The 18889-nt window shown below is 41.2% G+C and overlaps 1 protein-coding gene across 1 annotated transcript in view; it reads left to right on the top strand.

The window, feature by feature from the left end:
- LOC140718759 (protein unc-13 homolog C-like) overlaps window positions 1–18889 on the top strand; it is a 337501-nt gene that overhangs the window by 257868 nt on the left and 60744 nt on the right. The window contains exons 18-19 of the mRNA XM_073032872.1: window positions 13207–13263; window positions 16351–16431. Of these exons, the coding sequence (XP_072888973.1) occupies window positions 13207–13263; window positions 16351–16431 (138 nt within the window). The remainder of the gene's footprint in view (window positions 1–13206; window positions 13264–16350; window positions 16432–18889) is intronic.

Genomic DNA, 18889 nt, shown 5'->3' with positions numbered 1-18889 from the left:
GCAGTCGTCGATGTAGCAAAGGAAAAGTGGGGGACGGATACCAGTATAGGCTTGAAACATGGACTGTTCCACAAAGCCAACAAAATGGCAGGCATAACTGGAACCCATACGGGTCCCCATGGCGACACCCTTAGTTTGGAGGAAGTGGAGGAGCCAAAGGAGAAATTATTAAGAGTAAGGACTAATTCCACTAGACAGAGGAGAGTGGTGGTAGAGGGGAATTGGTTAGGTCTGGAATCCAAAAAGAAGCGGAGAGCTTTGAGACCTTCCTGGTGGGGGATGGAGGTATATAGGGACTGGACATCCATGGTGAAAATAAGGTGGTGGGGGCCAGGGAACTTAAAATCATTGAACAAATTCAGAGCGTGAGAAGTGTCACGAGCATAGGTGGGAAGGGATTGAACAAGTGGGGATAAAACAGTGTCACGGTATGCAGAAATGAGCTACTGCTAGGATTAAAATCAATGGATATTTATCAAATAGTCTTACACTAGAAAGGGGCACGAGACAGGGTTGTGCATGGTCACCACTACTCTTCGTGTTATATCTGGAACCATTAGCTCAATACATCAGACAAAATGAAGATATCAGGGGGGAATTACTATTAAAGGGACAGAGCATAAATTGGCTTGTTATGCGGATGACATTTTGATCTATCTAGGACAACCAACATACTCTTTACCTAAATTGATGCAATCCTTTGAACAATATGGTCAATTATCAGGATACAAGATCAACATAGATAAAACCCAAACACGAGGAAATCTGCAGATGCTGGAAATTCAAACAACAACACACACAAAATGCTAGTAGAACACAGCAGGCTAGGCAGCATCTATAGGTAGAAGCGATGTCGATGTTTCGGGCCGAGATCCTGAAACGTCGACATCGCTTCTACCTATAGATGCTGCCTAGCCTGCTGTGTTCTACCAGCATTTTGTGTGTGTTATTGTTAGATAAAACCCAATTACTTTCATATTACTATAGCCCACCAAGAGAAATTGAAAGTCGATACCCCTGGGCATGGCACACAGAGTCTTTCAAATATTTGTGCATCATTATGCCAAACAATTTGGCAAAATTATTAGAATGTAATTATCAGCCTTTATATTCAACAAAATTAAGGAAGATGTGGCAAGATGGAACCTGATTCCTTTTTTCAGTCTCAGTTCAAGGATTGAGTCTATTAAAATGAATATACTGCACAGACTGTTATATCTCTTTCGGACCCTACCAATAGAGATTAATCAAAATCAATTCAATGAATGGAACAAGATGCTATCAAGATATATTTGGCAGGGTAAAAGGCCTAGAGTTTGTCTCAAAACTTTGCAATTAGCAAAGGAAAAGGGGAGATGGGGCCTACCTTCTCTTAGAGATTATTATTTTGCAGCACAGTTGAGAGCTGTGATATGTTGGTGCAACCCATCATATGACGCTCAATGCAAAAACATTGAGGAGCGGGTACTTCCCATCCCCATACAAACAATTTTGTCTGATAACAACCTGCAAAGGTACATAAATACTATTGATAACCCATGGGTGAAATTGACTCTTAAAATATGGAAAACTACTATAAAAGAATATAATCTAGAGGGAGATATTGCAATTTCTAAATGGTGTGCATATGACTTGGATTTTACACCAAATAAATTGGATGCTAGATTTAAGGACTGGACAGCTAAAGGAATAACAGTTCTTTGCAACATAATGAAAGAAGGAACACTGTCCAGTTTTGAAATGCTTAAAGAGAAACACTTATTAGAAAAACAAGACTTTATCGATATTTACAGATGTGACAATATGTTAATAAGATGCTTAAAAATGTAACCAATGCAAATACATGCTTGATAGAGCTCTTTAGAAAAGCATATAATTCAGATAATGGTAGTAGAATCATTTCAAGCATGTATAAGGGGTTGTCAAATCTTAAAACACATTCAACTTCATACATTAAAACAAAATGGGAGAAGGAAGGAGGGATAATTATATCTGAGGAAGAATGGACAATAATATGGAGATATCAATGGAAGTGTACCAGTTCACTGAAATGGAGGGAGTTTTGATGGAAAACTTGATAAGATATTTTATTACACCCTCTCAGAAATCCCATTATGATAGTAACCTCCCTGTTTGTTGGAGAAATTGTGGAAATCAAAATGCAAATCATTATCATATTTTTTGGGACTGCCTTGTTATCAAAAACTATTGGAGTGGGATACACAATGCCCTACAAGACATCTTTAAATGTGAAATACCCTTAGAGAGTAAGACCATATATTTTGGATATATACCTCAAGAATGGTTGAAAAGAGATAAATATTTAATAAGTATACTGTTAGTGGCTGGTAAAAAGACTCTTACTAGGAAATGGTTATCACAGGAGAGCCCAACTTTAAATACATGGATGGAAATTACAATGGACATTTACAAAATGGAGAAGATAACAGCATCTGTTAACCATAAGCTGGAACAATTTGATTCATACTGGGAAAAATGGTTTAACTACATAATGCCTCATAGGCCTGATTTTATTCTCTCAAATCAATGAATCTGTTGTAAAAAAGAAAGATCACTCCCCACTTGTACATAGTTCTTTCCTTTTGCTTGTTTTTTCTTTCTACTCTTTTCTATAAGTGTATACCTCAGTTAAATACTTTGTGGAGATTTGTGATATATCTGATTATATGATATATATGTACAATGTCTGAAATACATCTTATGGAAATGTTTGTTTGATGATGAACTTCAATAAAAAAAATAAATTACAAAAAAAAATGAGTTCGGTGGGGCAGGAGAAAGCTGAGACAATGGGTCTCCCTGGAGAGGCAGGTTTGCGGATCTTGGGTAGGAGGTAGCAATGGGAAATATGGGGTGTGGGAACTATGAGGTTGGTGGCAGTGGATGGGAGATCCCCAGAGCTGATGATTGGTGATGCTTTGGGAGACAATGCTTTGGTGCTCCTTAGTGGGGTTGGAATTGGAACAAGGTGTGGTGAAGTCGAGATGGTTGATGTCCCGTCGGCAGTTAACCCCATCCCTTATTTATTCATTCATTCATTTATTTATTTATTATCCCCCCCCCCTTCTCTCTCTCTGCCCCTCTCACAATCACTCCTTGCCTGCTCTCCATCTTCCTCTGGTGCTCCCCTCCCCCTTACTTTCCCTCTAGGCCTCCCGTCCCATGATCCTCTCTCTTCTCCAGCTCTGTATCCCTTTTGCCAATCAACTTTCCAGCTCTTAGCATCATCTCTCCCCTCCAGTTTTCTCCTATCATTTCGGATCTCCCCCTCCCCCTTTCAAATCTCTTACTATCTCTTCTTTCAGTTAGTCCTGACGAAGGGTCTCGGCCCAAAATGTCGACAGTATTTCTTCCTGTAGATGCTGCCTGGCCTGCTGCATTCTACCATCATTTTGTGTGTGTTGCATGATCATATTCAGGAGGATGGTTTATGCCAGAAATATATTGTAGAACAAACAAGTTGGATTTCCTAAAGGGTACTGTCATTCCACTTTATATTGAATTTCAGTACAATCTACCATTTTTGTTAGAGTTGTGCAGTAGAATTTTGTAATTATTTATAATAGTTGGTCTAGTGTGCAAGTAATTCACAGATATTAAAGCCAAAGGTCTCCATGTTTGATACAGTTATTAGTTATGGCTTGAACAAAATAGCATTTTCCTAAACTCCAGAGGTCTCACCTTTGCTCTGTGATTCCAGATCTATTTTTCAAAACTATATAATTAGTAACTGAGTCCTACAAACTACTTGGAAAAATGGAATTATATCCATTGTGCCCTAAATGACTGAAAAATGCGGCAGTATGTTACCTTGTACTCCCAAAGGTTACAGAAGTCATTGGCCTTGCAGCACCCCTTTCAGTAACTTCAATTTCATGCATTCTGATGCTGAAACCAGTGCCAGTAAAGTGACAGACCTTCATTACTAGAATAGTTCCCTGCACTACCAAGGTATAGTATACTCTGTAAATGTATTTTATGAGTGAGGTTCAACATGTTCTGCTCAATGGAGCTATATAGTGTAATTCAGGTGGGAGTGCACAAACTTCTTTTTATATTCCAAAGATAAAAACTTTGCTGGAAATTGGATTACATAAATCACCTGCTAACCAACCTGCTAACAACCATTCCTAGTTGAATAATGCCAATCATTGTATTCAGTCAAACATGCCATTCACTCTCGTGGCCCTTTTGTAGTCCCAACATCAGGGACACGTAGGCTGTCTGCATGTCCCTGTGTACATGGCATGTGAACTAGAAGCACATTGGCTTTGGGTCTCCTGGGACTTGGAACTGCCAGGAACTATCACAAATCTACCCATTAGTGGCAAAACTTTTCTCTCAATTATTATTAGCAGATTGGAGTTGGAATTATGTACTCTCTCGATGTACCATTGCAGTTATGCATAAATTTGCAGCAATTTATGTTGCCCTTCAAATTTTAGTTCTGCAGACATGAAAAATGCTCAGAGTAGTGGCCAATTAAACCTTTGGGAATTTCTTCCATCTTGCCATTTTGCTTCAGTTTTGCTATATATTACTCAAAGGCTCTCTGTGTCCGTATGTGATTTTTTTATAGTTCACATATAGAAGACAAAAATACAGTATGTTATTTCTCTCCTCAAATAGTTCTAAACTTTCCCATTCTTGTCCATGGCTGAAGTGCTCTTCAGATTTTACTAAGTGTTGTCATTGAATCAGATCACATCTCCTTTGTGCAGACCTAATGAGCTCACTGTCCCATTTTCCTAAACTTTACATATTGATTTTTCCAGCTTTGATTTCGACTTTATCTATAGGTGCCCATCCTTTTACCTTCACAGTTTCTACTGGAACCTCACAGTATATACTTTGAGTTATTGAAGTCTTCCCTGCACTTGACTCTGTTGTAGCATAAGTAAACAAATATTTTTCTTACTTGTCAATTTGAATTAAAAACAAGACTTCTTGAAACCAGTTGAGCCACACTGAACCAGATTAATTATCAGTCATCTGTTCCAAATGTCACAGAGAGTGAAAACCATGCCCTGATATTAAATATATACTGTAAATTTCATGATTATTAAATTTGGATGAAAACACAGATGTTTTCACTCTTTAACAAATGTTATTTGGATACCACTTCGAGTTTACTTTTCCCCATATCTGTTGAGGATAGTGGGGCTGAAGGGTATCAAAAAGATTGAGGTCAGGGGGCCCTGGTGGTGGGACTCAGAGCAAGGTAGACTTTGAAAAGAATTATGACAGATTTAAAATCTAGGTTTTGTCCATCTAGTGCTAAATTCAGTTACTGAGACAGGGTTGCTGGAGGAGCGGAACTAGGCCATGAGTAGCAGTGTTCAAGATGACCTTGAGTTTATAGAAGATGAGACCTAGGAGGAATTATTGGTTTGAGATGTAGCAATTGTGTGGATGAGAGTTTGATACCAGATAAATCAAAGACATGAATGAGGAGGGGTCAGTCAATTCTATTTTAATTCTTTTTTTATTTAGAAATACATCCCAATGAGCCCACAACACCCAATTACACCCTTCTGACCAATTAACATACTAACCCTTGTGTCTTTGGATCGTGCGAGAAAACTGGAGCCCCCAGAAGAAACCTATACAGGGAGAACATACAAACTACTTACAGACAGCAGCGGGAATTGAACTCAGGTCATTGGTTCTACAACAGTATTACACTGACTGCTATCCTACAGTTCTGCCTCAAGTTTACAGAAGATGAAACTTGGGAGAACATTTAAGATTTGGAATTCTGTTTTTTAATGAGTTCATTTTGGGTATCTTTGTGTTGTGGTTGCCTGTAGGCCATACTTTATAGGAGTTTGAAGAGATTTGGCATGTCAACAAATACACTCTAAAACTTCTATAGTTGTACTGTGGAGAGCATTCTGACAGGCTGCATCACTGTCTGGTATGGAGGGGCTACTGCACAGGACCAAAAGAACCTGCAGAAGGTTGTAAATCTAGTCAGCTCCATCTTGGGTACTAGCCTACAAGTACCCAGGGCATTTTTAGGGAGCGGTGTTTCAGAAAGGTAGCGTCCATTATTAAGGACCCAGGGCATACCCTTTTCTTACTGTTACCATCAGGTAGGAGGTACAGAAGCCTGAAGGCACCCACTCAGCAATTCAGGAACAGTTTCTTCCCCTCTGCCATTTGATTCCTAAATGGACATTGAATCTTTGGACACTACCTCACTTTTTTTTAATATACAGTATTTCTGCTTTTGCACATTCTTTTAATCTATTCAATATATGTATTGATTTACTTGTTCATTTTTAAAAAAAATGTTATTTATTATTTTTTTCTCTGCTAGATGTGTTAATTGCGGAAAGGAAGTAGTATGTGTGTGAGGCCAGTTTTCTGTGCTTGGTGTCAGATGTGGGAGGTCCTGGAGTCTCCCATCCTCCCGGTCGGCCATATCTGCACCTGGTGTGTCGAGCTACAGCTCCTAAGGGACTGAGTTAGGGAACTGGAGATGCAGCTCGATGACCGTCGCCTGGTCAGGGAGAATGAGGAGGTGATAGAAAAGAGTTATAGGCAGGTGGTCACACCAGGGTCATGGGAGATAGACAAGTGGGTCACAGTCAGGAGAGGGAAGGGGAAGAGTCAGGTACTAGAAAGTACCCCTGTGGCTGTACCCCTCGACAATAAGTACTTCAGTTTGAGTACTGTTGGGTGGGGACAGCCTACCTGGGGGAAGCGACAGTGGCCGTGCCTCTGGCACAGAGTCTGGCTCTGTGTCTCAGAAGGGTAGGGAAAGGAAGAGGAAGGCAGTAGTGATAGGGGACTCTATAGTCAGGGGTTCAGACAGGCAATTACGTGGACGCAAGAAAGTAACTCAGATGGTAGTTTGCCTCCCAGGTGCCAGGGTCCGGGATGTTTCAGATCACATCCAAAATATCCTGCAGTGGGAGGGAGAACAGCCAGAGGTCATGGTACATATTGGTACCAATGACATAGGTAGGAAAAGGGAAGTGGTCCTGAAAACACACTACAGGAGTTAGGAAGGAAGTAGAGAAGCAGGACCGCAGAAGTAGTAATCTCAGGATTACTGCCTGTGCCACGCGACAGTGAGTATAGGAATTGGGACCTCTTTTGGGGCAAGTGTGACCTGTACAAAAAGGATGGGTTGCACTTGAATCCCAGGGGAACCAATATCCTGGCAGGGAGGTTTGCTAAGGCTACTGGGGAGAGTTTAAACTAGAATTGTTGGTGGGGTGGGAACCAAACTGAAGAGATTGGGGAAGAGGAGGTTAGCTCACAAATAGAGAAAGCTCGTAGACAGTGCGAGAGGGAGGATAGGCAGGTGATAGAGAAAGGATGCGCTCAGACTGAAGGCTTGAGATGTGTCATACTTTAACACAAGGAGTATTGTGAACAAAGCGGATGAGCTTAGAGTGTGGACCAGTACTTGGAGATATGATGTGGTGGCCATTACAGACACTTGGTTGGCTCAGTGACAGGACTGGTTACTTCAAGTGCCGGGTTTTAGATGTTTCAGAAAGGACAGGGAGGGAGGCAAAAGAGGTGGGGGCGTGGCACTGTTGATCAGAAATAGTGTCACAGCTGCAGAAAAGGTGGACGCCATGGAGGGATTGTCTACGGAGTCTCTGTGGGTGGAGGTTAAGAACAGGAAGGAGTCAATAACTTTACTGTGTGTTTTTTATAGGCTGCCCAATAGTAACAGGGATATTGAGGAGCAGATAGGGAAACAGATCCCGGAAAGGTGTAATAATAACAGAGTTGTCATGATGGGAGATTTTAAATTCACAAATAGCGATTGGCATCTCCCTGGAGCAAGGGGTTTAGATGGGGTGGAGTTTGTTAGGTGTGTTCAGGAAGGTTTCTTAACACAATATGTAGATAAGCCTACAAGAGGAGAGGCTGTACTTGATTTGGTATTGGAAAATGAACATGGTCAGGTGTCAGATCTCTCAGTGGGAGAGCATTTTGGAGATAGTGATCATAATTCTATCTCCTTTACAATAGCATTGGAGAGAGATAGGAACAGACAAGTTAGAAAAGTGTTTAATTAGAGTAAGGGGAATTATGAGGCTATCAGGCAGGAAATTGGAAGCTTAAATTGGAAACAGATGTTCTCAGGGAAAAGTATGGAAGAGATGTGGCAAATGTTCAGGGGATATTTGAGTGGAGTTCTGCATAGGTATGTTCCAATGAGACACAGTTCTTATGGTAGGGTACAGGAACTGTGGTATACAAAGGCTGTAATAAATCTAGTCAAAAAGAAAAGCTTACAAAAGGTTCAGAGAGCTAGGTATTGTTAGAGATCTAGAAGATTATAAGGCTACTAGGAAGGAGTTAAGAAGGAAATAAGGAGAGCCAGAAGGGGCCAAGAGAAGGCCTTGGCGGGCAGGATTAAGGAAAACCCCAGGGCATTCTACAAGTCTGTGAAGAGCAAGAGGATAAGGCGTAAAGAATAGGACCTATCAAGTGTGACAGTGGGAAAGTGTGTATGGAACCAGAGGAAACAGCAGAGGTACTTAATGAATACTTTACTTCGGTATTCACTATGGAAAAGGATCTTGGTGATTGTAGTGATGACTTGCAGCAGACTGAAAAGCTTGAGCATGTAAACATTAAGAAAGAGGATGTGCTGGAGTTTTTGGAAAGCATCAAGTTGGATAAGTCACCGGGATTGGATGAGATGTACCCCAGGCTACTGTTGGAGGCAAGGGAGGAGATTGCTGAGCCTCTGGCGATGATCTTTGCATCATCAATGGGGACGGGAGAGGTTCTGGAGGATTGGTGGGCTGCAGATGTTGTTCCTTTATTCAAGAAAGGGAGTAGAGATTGCCCAGGAAACTATAGACTACTGAATCTTACTTCAATGGTCAGTAAGTTGATGGAGAAGATCCTGAGAGGCAGGATTTATGAACATTTGGAGAGGTTTAATATGATTAGGAATAGTCAGCATGGCTTTGTCAAGGGCTGGTCGTGCCTTATGAGCCTGATTGAATTTTTTGAGGATGTCACTAAACACATTGATAATGGAAGAGCAGTAGATGTAGTGTATATGGATTTCAGCAAAGCATTTGATAAGATACCCCATGCAAGGCTTATTGAGAAAGTAAGGAGGCATGGGATCCAAGGGGACATTGCTTTGTGGGTCCAGAACTGGCTTGCCCTCAGAAGGCAAAGAGTGCTTATAGATGGGTCATATTCTGCATGGAGGTCAGTGACAAGTGGTATGTCTCAGGGATCTGTTCTGGGACCCTTACTCTTCGTGATTTTTATAAATGACCTGGATGAGGAAGTGGAGGGATGGGTTAGTAAGTTTGCTGGCGACACAAAGGTTAGAGGTGTTGTGGATAGTGTGGAGGGCTGTCAGAGATTACAGCAAGACATTAATAGAATGCAAAACTGGGCTGAGAAGTGGCAGCTGGAGTTCAACCCAGATAAGTGTGAAGTGGTTCATTTTGGTAGGTCAAATATGACGGCAGAATATAGTATTAATGGTAAGACTCTCGGGTGTGGAGGATCAGAGGGATCTTGGAGTCTGAGTCCTTAGGACACGCAAAGCAGCTGCAAAGGTTGACTCTGTGGTTAAGAAGGCGTATGGTGTATTGGCCTTCATCAATCCTGGAATTGAATTTAGGAGCCGAGAGGTAATGTTGCAGCTATATAGGACCCTGGTCAGATCCCACTTAGAGAACTGTGCTCAGTTCTGGTCACCTTACTACAGGAAGGATGTGGAAGCCATAGAAAGGGTGCAGAGGAGATTTACAAGGATGTTTCCTGGATTGGGGAGCATGCCTTATGAGAATAGGTTGAGTGAACTTGGCCTTTTCTCCTTGGAGGAACGGAGGATGAGAGGTGATCTGATAGAGGTGTATAAGATGATGAGAGACATTGATTGTGTGGATAGCTAGAGGCTTTTTTCTCAGGGCTGAAATGGTTGCTACAAGAGGACACAGGTTTAAGGTGCTGGGGAGTAGGTACAGAGGAAATGTCAGGGGTAAGTTTTTTACTCAGAGAGTGGTGACTGCATGGAATGGGCTGCCGGCAAAGGTGGTGGAGGTGGATATGATTGGGTCATTTCAGAGACTTTTGGATAGGTACATAGAGCTTAGAAAAATAGAGGGCTATGGGTCAGCCTAGTAATTTCTAAGGTAGGGACATATTCGGCAGAAATTTGTGGGCCGAAGGGTCTGTATTGCGCTGTAGTTTTTCTATGTTTCTATTATGTATTACATTGAACTGCTGCTGCTAAGTTAACAAATTTCACATCACATGCCAGTGATAATAAACCTGATTCTGACACTCAAGGTTGCACACTTTGATAATAAATGCACTTTCAATTTTGAATTATCGGCTCTAGATATAGCAAGTGTATGGATGAGAATTTCAGTAGCAGATAAACCCAAGATGTTGATTCAGAAGGGTTGGGTTGGATCCATGGCAGGAACTGAAAATAAAGACTACAATATTTCCCGTATTTAACTGGAGGAGTTTTTTGTTGAGTCAGTATTAATTAATGGAAATTTAGTCTAATAACTTAGTGAAAATGGTAGCGCTGAGTGAGAGTGTGCCAAAGCAAGGCAGCAAGCAATCTGTTGAAGTATCTCAGCAGGTTAAGCAAGGTGTCATCAGAAACTGTTTTTGGAGGATACTGCTGAGGGGTGATCTGTGATATGAGAAGTGAAGAAACCCAAGTTAAAAAGAAGAAGAAGAAGAATAGTCCTTAACTTGGCAGTGGAGTTATCAAGGCACCGTCATGATGGTGTTTCTGTAGCAAGCTATTCTTGTTTTTACGAGGCCAAGTTGCTAGCTTGACACTCAACCCAACTTGGATTCGAACTCAGGAACCTTTGCTCCGGAGTCTGGCGCTGATATTATTGTGCCACCAAGCAGAACAAACCCAAATTAGATCTTTGAGAAATGAAAACAAGCACAAATGATGCAATGATGCACCATTGTCCAAACTATCTCCACAACTTGATCTTCAATTGACATGAGTCTTTACTGTGCATCATGCTGATCCTCATTTCAGGATACTTGGTAGTGTGGAGGAGCAGAGGGATCTGGGAGTACATGTCCACAGATCCCTGAAAGTTGCCTCACAGGGTAGTGACTTATCTCATAGGGTAGTTAAGAAAGCTTTCATAAGTCAAGAGATAGAGTTTAAGAGTCATGATGTAATATTGCAGCTCTATAAAACTGTGGTTAGGCCACACTTGGAGTACTGTGTCCAGTTCTGGTCGCTTCACCATAGGAAGGATGTGGAAGTATTGGAAAGGGTACAGAGGAGATTTGCCAGGATGTTGCCTGGTTTAGAGAGTATGGATTATGATCAGAGATTAAGGGAGCTAGGGCTTTACTCTTTGGAGAGAAGGAGGATGAGAGGAGACATGATAGAGGTGTACAGGATATTAAGAGGGATAAATAGAGTGGATAGGCAGCACCTTTTCCCCAGGGCACCACTGCTCAGTACAAGAGGACATGGCTTTAAGGTAAGGGGAGGAAAGTTCAAGGGGGATATTAGAGAAAGGTTTTTCACTCAGAGAGTGGTTGGTGTGTGGAATGCACTGCCTGAGTCAATGGTGGAGGCAGATACACTAGTGAAATTTAAGAGACTACTAGACAGGTATATGGTGGATTTTAAGATGGGGGGTTAGATGGGAGGCAGGGTTTGAGGGTCGGCACAACATTGTGGGCCGAAAGGCCTGTAATATGCTGTACTGTTCTATGTTCTATGTTCATTTCCCTTCCTGAATAAAATTGAGGTCAAATTTTGTGTAAACACTGGGCCGCTTTAACTTTTACTTGACAGAAGGGAACATGGCATAAGCATCAATCTCAGAAGAATGCATGGACAGGTGGATATGTTGGGGTTAAAACACTGAATGTGCTGTCCTCAGTCTGGCACTCAGTTGCTGATTGAATACAGCAGTTAGCATATAATTATTCATAACCTAATTTTATATTTAAAAACTCTCTTTTTAATGTGAATGCACAATTTATTACTGTACACAAAATATGTGGACCACTGACAGACAGACAGACATACTTTATTGATCCCGAGGGAAATTGGGTTTCGTTACAGCCGTACCAACCAAGAATAGTGAAAAAATATAGCAATATGAAATCATAAATAATTAAATAATAATAAGTTAATCATGCCAAGTGGAAATTAGTCCAGGACCAGCCTATTGGCTCAGGGTGTCTGACACTCCGAGGGAGGAGTTGTAAAGTTTGATGGCCACAGGTAGGAATGACTTCCTATGACGCTCAGTGTTACATCTCGGTGGAATGAGTCTCTGGCTGAACGTACTCCTGTGCCTAACCAGTACATTATGGAGTGGATGGGAGACATCGTCCAAGATGGCATTCAACTTGGACAGCATCCTCTTTTCAGACACCACCGTCAGAGAGTCCAGTTCCACCCCCACAACATCACTGGCCTTACGAATGAGTTTGTTGATTCTGTTGATGTCTGCTACCCTCAGCCTACTGCCCCAGCACACAACAGCAAACATGATAGCACTAGCCACCACAGCCTCGTAGAACACTGCCATGTTATGCAACCCTTGAAGACCTCACACGTGATGAAGTATCATGAAAACCAATGTAAAATCATCTCACAATGGTTCAATTGTCCAGTTTAAAGTAAAACAGGGAAATGTTTTGCATGCAAAATGCTACAAATAGTGGAAATACTCAGGTAGTGAGGCAGCAGTTGTGGAGGAGAAACAAGGTTAACTTTGAGTCATAAGTTTTTCAGTAGACCTGAAGTGCTTTTCTGTTTATACTTTTGATTTTTTTCCCCTTTGATAATAAAGGCAAAGCACCCCTTCAACTGAGAAGAGATTCACTTTTGACTTAGAATGGTTCACTATTATTCTATGGCAAATACTGATTTTAAGTAGCACATTTTTTTTTAGACAATATAATGTGGTGGAATTTGTCTTCTGGATTTTGTCCTAGTAATGCAGGAAAAACTTATTTGCTGCATGCCTGCCATCAATTAATATGGTATCGATTATTATTCCTCGGTGTTCAGAACTTTAGTCTATCTGTTGTTTGTCTTAAGAAGGTCACATTCTGCAAACTCATCATTATTTTTTTTCTCCAAATAAGCACCATTATTGAACAGCTTTTCTTTGATGTCTACAGTTTTATACTCACTGCTCCATTTTAATCTTGTTTCTTTTCTAGGGAGCACAAATGATATTGAGTGCAGCGAAGGACTTGGGCCAACTATCAAAGCTGAAGGTATCAATATGAATGTATTGGGTGTGATTCAAGACCTTTCTAGTTATTTCTAACTGGTCTGCTCTTAATATCCAGACACATACGTCATATCAACTATCAATTCCTCAATTAACTATACTGTAGATCTCAACAATTCCAAGGATTCACTAAACTGAATGTGGCTCATCAACATGTTTCTTTTAAAATGATGTGGATAGGCATTGTTAATTACAATTTAAAATGCCCCTGTCAAAATATGTTTTATCTTGAATTACAGCAAATAAACATGACTTTGAAGGTAGAAACTGTTAAGTGTTCAAAGGATGCATTCCCCAGAATTCAGACAAAACATTTAGATTACCAGAACAAGGTCCACTTACTGTATTTATATTTTTATAGAAAAGCAGTTATTCTAACAACAGTGAAAAGAACATTTTTGTAATTCCGAATAATTTAGAAAAGCTTGAACTAATGCAGAAGGTAAATCTTGAAACAAAACTCTAGTCTAGTTATATAGAATGTGTTAAGTTAAGCTAAACTTTAAATAAGTAAAAATGAGTAACTAAGGTTCAGTTGAGTACCTCTAGCATTCCTTTTATATTGTAAGTATATGTGTATGTGTGCACCTGCTTTCTCTGAAAGTGATATTACCTGTAAAATGTGTTTAAGCAAATCTGTGAGGAAAATAAGGGGCTTAAAGTAGGAGTGTAACATGTTGGTTGGAAAGTGGAAATAAATATAGAAGTTAAAGTAATCAAGTCCATTAGGTTGAACAGGCTAAACTGTATTTATTTTAATGAAAAAAAACTAAGAGATGAGGTAAATAAGCTCAGGGCATTGACTTGCACATGGAATCATGATATGTTAACTATTTCAAAAACATGGTTAAGGGGCGGGTAGGACCTGCAGCTTAATGTTCTGGGATACAGTTGGAACATAGAACATAGAACAGTACAGCACATAACCTTTCATTTCCCTCCTATTCATGTGCCTATCTAAACATCTCTTGAAAGTCCATAATGTAGTTGCCTCTACCATTAGCCCAGGCAGTGCATTCCAGGCACTAAACACTCTCTGTATATAAAAAAGACTTGTCCCTTGTATCTCGCTTAAATGACCCCCTCACATTAAATGCATGCCCTTCAATACGAGACATTACAACCCTGGAAAATAGATACTGTCTGTCTCCCCTGTCTACCCTCTCATAACCTTTAAACCTCTATCAGATCTCCCCTCATTCTCTGGCACTCCAGAGAAAACAACCCAAGTTTATCCAGCCTCTCGAAATAGCACATGCCCTCTAAACCAGGCAGCATCCTGGTAAACCTCTTCTGCACCCTCTCCAAAGCCTCAACATCCTTCCTATTGTGAGGTAACCAAAGTTAAATGCAATATGCCAGATGCAGCCTAACTGGAGTTTTATAAAACTGCAACATAACTTCCTGACCTTTGAACTCTGCCTCAACTAATAAGCCCTAACCACCCTATCAAGCTGTGTAGCCATTTTCAGGGAGCTATGAACTTGGACCCCAAGATCCCTCTGCTGGTAAGGTCCTGCCTGACATTAACAGTGTACTGTTTCTTAACATTTGACCTACCAAAATGACCTCACAATTCTTTGGATTAAACTCCAACTGCTATTTCTCCATCTATATACTAATCTATATTCCACTATATTCTTTGCCAGTCATCTGTTATCCACAACACTGCCAATCCTTGTATCATCTGCAAGCTTGATAATCCTCCCTTCTATATTTTCATCCAGTCACGTATTTACTGTATATCACAAACAGCAGAGGTTCCAGTACAGATCCCTGTGGAACACCACTAATCACAGATCTCCAGCTATAGTAAATCTCTTTGACCATTACCCCGTCTTCTATGGGCAGGCCAGTTCTGTGTCCATTTCACCATTGATCCCATGCATCTTAATCTTCTGGATGAGCCTCCCATGGAGACCTCGTCAAACACATTACTAAAATCCATGTAGACAACATCCACAGCTCTATCTTCATCACTCACATTCGTCATCTTGTCAAGGACCTCAAGGTTCCTACTTACAACTATGATAGCTGTATAGGTAAAAAAGGATGTGAATTGTAATACTGCTCAGTAAGAATAGTGTGTTCAGGGAAGCAATATATAGATGATCCTACTATAGAAGGGGCAACACTCAACCTTGTGTTGGGAAATGAGGCAAAGCAAGTGTCTGTCGATGGGGGAGCACCTTGGGTTTAAATTAGATATGGAAAAAGGCAGCACTAGTACACATGTTGAAACCATAAATTGGGGCAAGGCTAATTTTGATGGCATTAGACAGGATCGTGTAATTGTTAATTGGAAGAGGCTGTTTCCAGGTAAGGGATATCTGGAAAGTGGGGGGCTTTTGAAAGTGAGATAAGGAGAATTCAAGGTAAACATGTTCCTTTTGAAGTGAATGGCAAGGCTGGGCAGGATTAAGGAAACTTGGTTGAATGATTTTGAGGCTAAGTTCAGGAAAAATATGATATATAAGCAGGGTCATTGAGGAATATAAAGGATGCTAAAGTTGAAGTACAAAGAAGGAATATGAGTTATCCTTGTCAGATAAGATAAAGAAGTACTCCAACAGATTTTATGATGATGTAACCCTGGTAGGCAGCTTGGTCAGCATGTACAAGTTGAGCCAACAGATCTGTTTCTGTGTTGTTTCACTCTCCAACACTGAATCTCAAGTCATACTTAGCTCATAATAAATGCTGTCAAGCTCGTTGAGAGGTAGACATTGACTGCTTACCTGATATGCTAGTTTCATTAACTGTGGCCAGTAACAGTAATGTTATAGTTAGTTACACACACAAAATGCTGGAGGAACTCAGCAGGCCATACAGCATCTATGGAAAAAAGTACAGCTGATGTTTCGGCCCAAAACGTTGACTACTTTATTCCATAGATGCTGCCTGGCCCGCTGAGTTCCTTCAACACTTTGCGTGTGTTGCTCGGATTTTCGGCATCTTGTTTGTGATATTATAGTTAGTTACTTATTTCTTTAGTAAGGTGATAATTCTTTTGATCGTATTATTTTGAAACATTACTTGAACATGTTTTCCTTTACTGCACCTCAATTAGGAACATGTGATTCGGGAAGAGGTGAGAAGTCTCAGTCCACGCCAATGTGCAATAATGGAGGTTGTACTGGCCACAATAAAGGTAATTTTATATTCCCTCAAGCAGAACGTAATGCCACACTGTTCAATTTTAATTACCAAAAAAATGATTCTGATATCTTTCTATCATGAATAGACTGTATACTTCTATCATGTGTGTGATAAATGAAACACGGAAGGGACGGTGGAGACTACATGACAAAACATATTAGCAGGCGGTGCAAGGCAGGCAATAATGAATCAACTACCCTTTTCTGTCCTTACCATGCTCCAAAGCCCAATCTCATGCTTCTGCACTGGGTGTCAGAGGCTGGGTGTCCCAGCCTCCTGGACAGCCACATCTGCACCAGGTACATCGAGCTGCAGCTCCTTAGGGACTGGGTTAGCGAACTGGAGATGCAGCTCGATGACCTTCGTCTGGTCAGGGAAAGTGAGGAGGTGATAGAGAGGAGCTATAGGCAGGTAGTCATACCGGGGCCTGGGGAGACAGATAAGTGGGTAACAGTCAGGAGAGGGAAAAACAAGAGTCAGATACTAGAGAATACCCCAATGCCTGTCCCCCTTGACAATAAGTACTCCTGTTTGAATACTGTTGAGGGAGTATGACCACCTGGGGGGAGCAACAGAATCTAGCCCTGCGGCTCAGAAGGGCAGAGAAAGGAAGAGGATGGCAGCAGTGACAGGAGACTCTATAGTTAGGGGATCAGACAGGTGATTCTGTGGACGCAGGGAAGAAACAACAATGGTAGTTTGCCTCCCAGGTGCCAGGGTCCAGGATGTTTCTGATCACATCCATGACATCCTGAAGTGGGAAGGAGAACAGCCAGAGGTCATGGAACATATTGGTACCAATGACATAGGTAGGAAAAGGAAGGAGGTCCTGAAAACAGACTATGGGGAGTTAGGAAGGAAGTTGAGAAGCAGGACCTCAAAGCAGGGTCTCGGGATTACTGCCTGTGCCATGCAACAGTGAGTGTAGGAATAGAGTGAGGTGGAGGATAAATGCATGGCTGAAGGATTAGAGCAGGGGGCAGGGATTCATATTTCCCTGGTTGGGAAAGGGTGGTTGGCTCACTAATTGAGAAAGCTTGTAGACAGTGTGAGAAGGAGGATAGGCAGGTGATAGAGAAGGGACACGCTCAGACCGAAGGTTTGAGATGTGTCTATTTTAATGCAAGGAGTATTGTGAACAAAGCAGATGAGCTTAGAGAGTGGATCAGTACTTGGAACTATGATGTTGAGGCCATTACAGAGACTTGGATGGCTCAGGGGCAGGAATGGCTACTTAGTGTACCAGGCTTTAGATATTTCAGAAAGGCAAGGAGGGAGGCAACAGAGGTGGGGGCATGGCACTGCTGATCAGAAATAGTGTCAGGGCTGCAGAAAAGGAGGGAGTCATGGAGGGAGTCTCTGTCGGTGGAAGTTAGGAACAGCAAGGGGTCAATAACTCTACTGGGTGTTTTTATAGACCACTCAATAGTAACAGGGACATCGAGGAGCAGATAGGGAGACAGATTCTGGAAAGATGCAATAATAGCAGGTGTGAGATTTTAATTTCCCAAATATTGATTGGCATCGCTCTAGAGCAAGGGGTTTAGATGGGGTGGAGTTTTTTAGGTGTGTTTAGGAAGGTTTCCTCACACAATATGTAGATAAGCCTAGAAGAGGAGAGGCTGTACTTGATCTGGTATTGGGAAATGAACCTGGTCAGATGTCAGGTCTCTCAGTGGCGAACATGTACTTACTTTAGAAATTACCTAGGGTTACCCATAGCCCTCTATTTTTCTAAGCTCCATGTATCTATCAAAGAGTCTCTTAAAAGACCCTATCGTATCCACCTCCACCATAGTCACTAGCAGCCCATTCCACGCACTCACCACTCTCTGCATAAGAAAAACTTACCCTTGACATCTCCTCTGTACATACTTCCAAGCACCTTAAAACTGTGCCCTCTCATATTAGCACTGGGAAAAGGCCTCTGACTGTCCACACGATCAATCACCTTATGTACCTCTATTAGGTCACCCCTCATCCTCCACCACTGCAAGGAGAAAAGGCTGAGTTCACGCAAACTATTGTCATAAGGCATGCTCCCCATTCCAGGCAACACCCTTGCAAATCTCCTCTGCACCCTTTCTTTTTTTGTGATTTATTTTTTTATTGAAGTTCATCAAACAAACATTTCCATAAGATGTATTTCAGACATTGTACATACACATCATATAATCATATATATCACAAATCTCCACAAAGTATTTATCTGAGGTATACACATATAGAAAAGAGTGAAAAGAAAAAACAAGCAAAAGGAAGGAACTATGTACAAGTAGGGAGTGATCTCTTTTTTTACAACAGATTCATTGATTTGTGAGAATAAAATCAGGCCTACGAGGCATTATGTAATTAAACCATTTTTCCCAGTATGAATCAAATTGTTCCAGCTTATGATTAACAGATGCTGTTCTCCATTTTGTAAATGTCCATTGTAATTTCCATCCATG

The sequence above is a fragment of the Hemitrygon akajei genome, chromosome 30 (genome assembly GCF_048418815.1).
Source record: "Hemitrygon akajei chromosome 30, sHemAka1.3, whole genome shotgun sequence".
Taxonomy (NCBI): domain Eukaryota; kingdom Metazoa; phylum Chordata; class Chondrichthyes; order Myliobatiformes; family Dasyatidae; genus Hemitrygon; species Hemitrygon akajei.
Note: the sequence above shows the minus strand (reverse complement) of the source record. Positions and strands in the feature narration are given on the sequence as shown.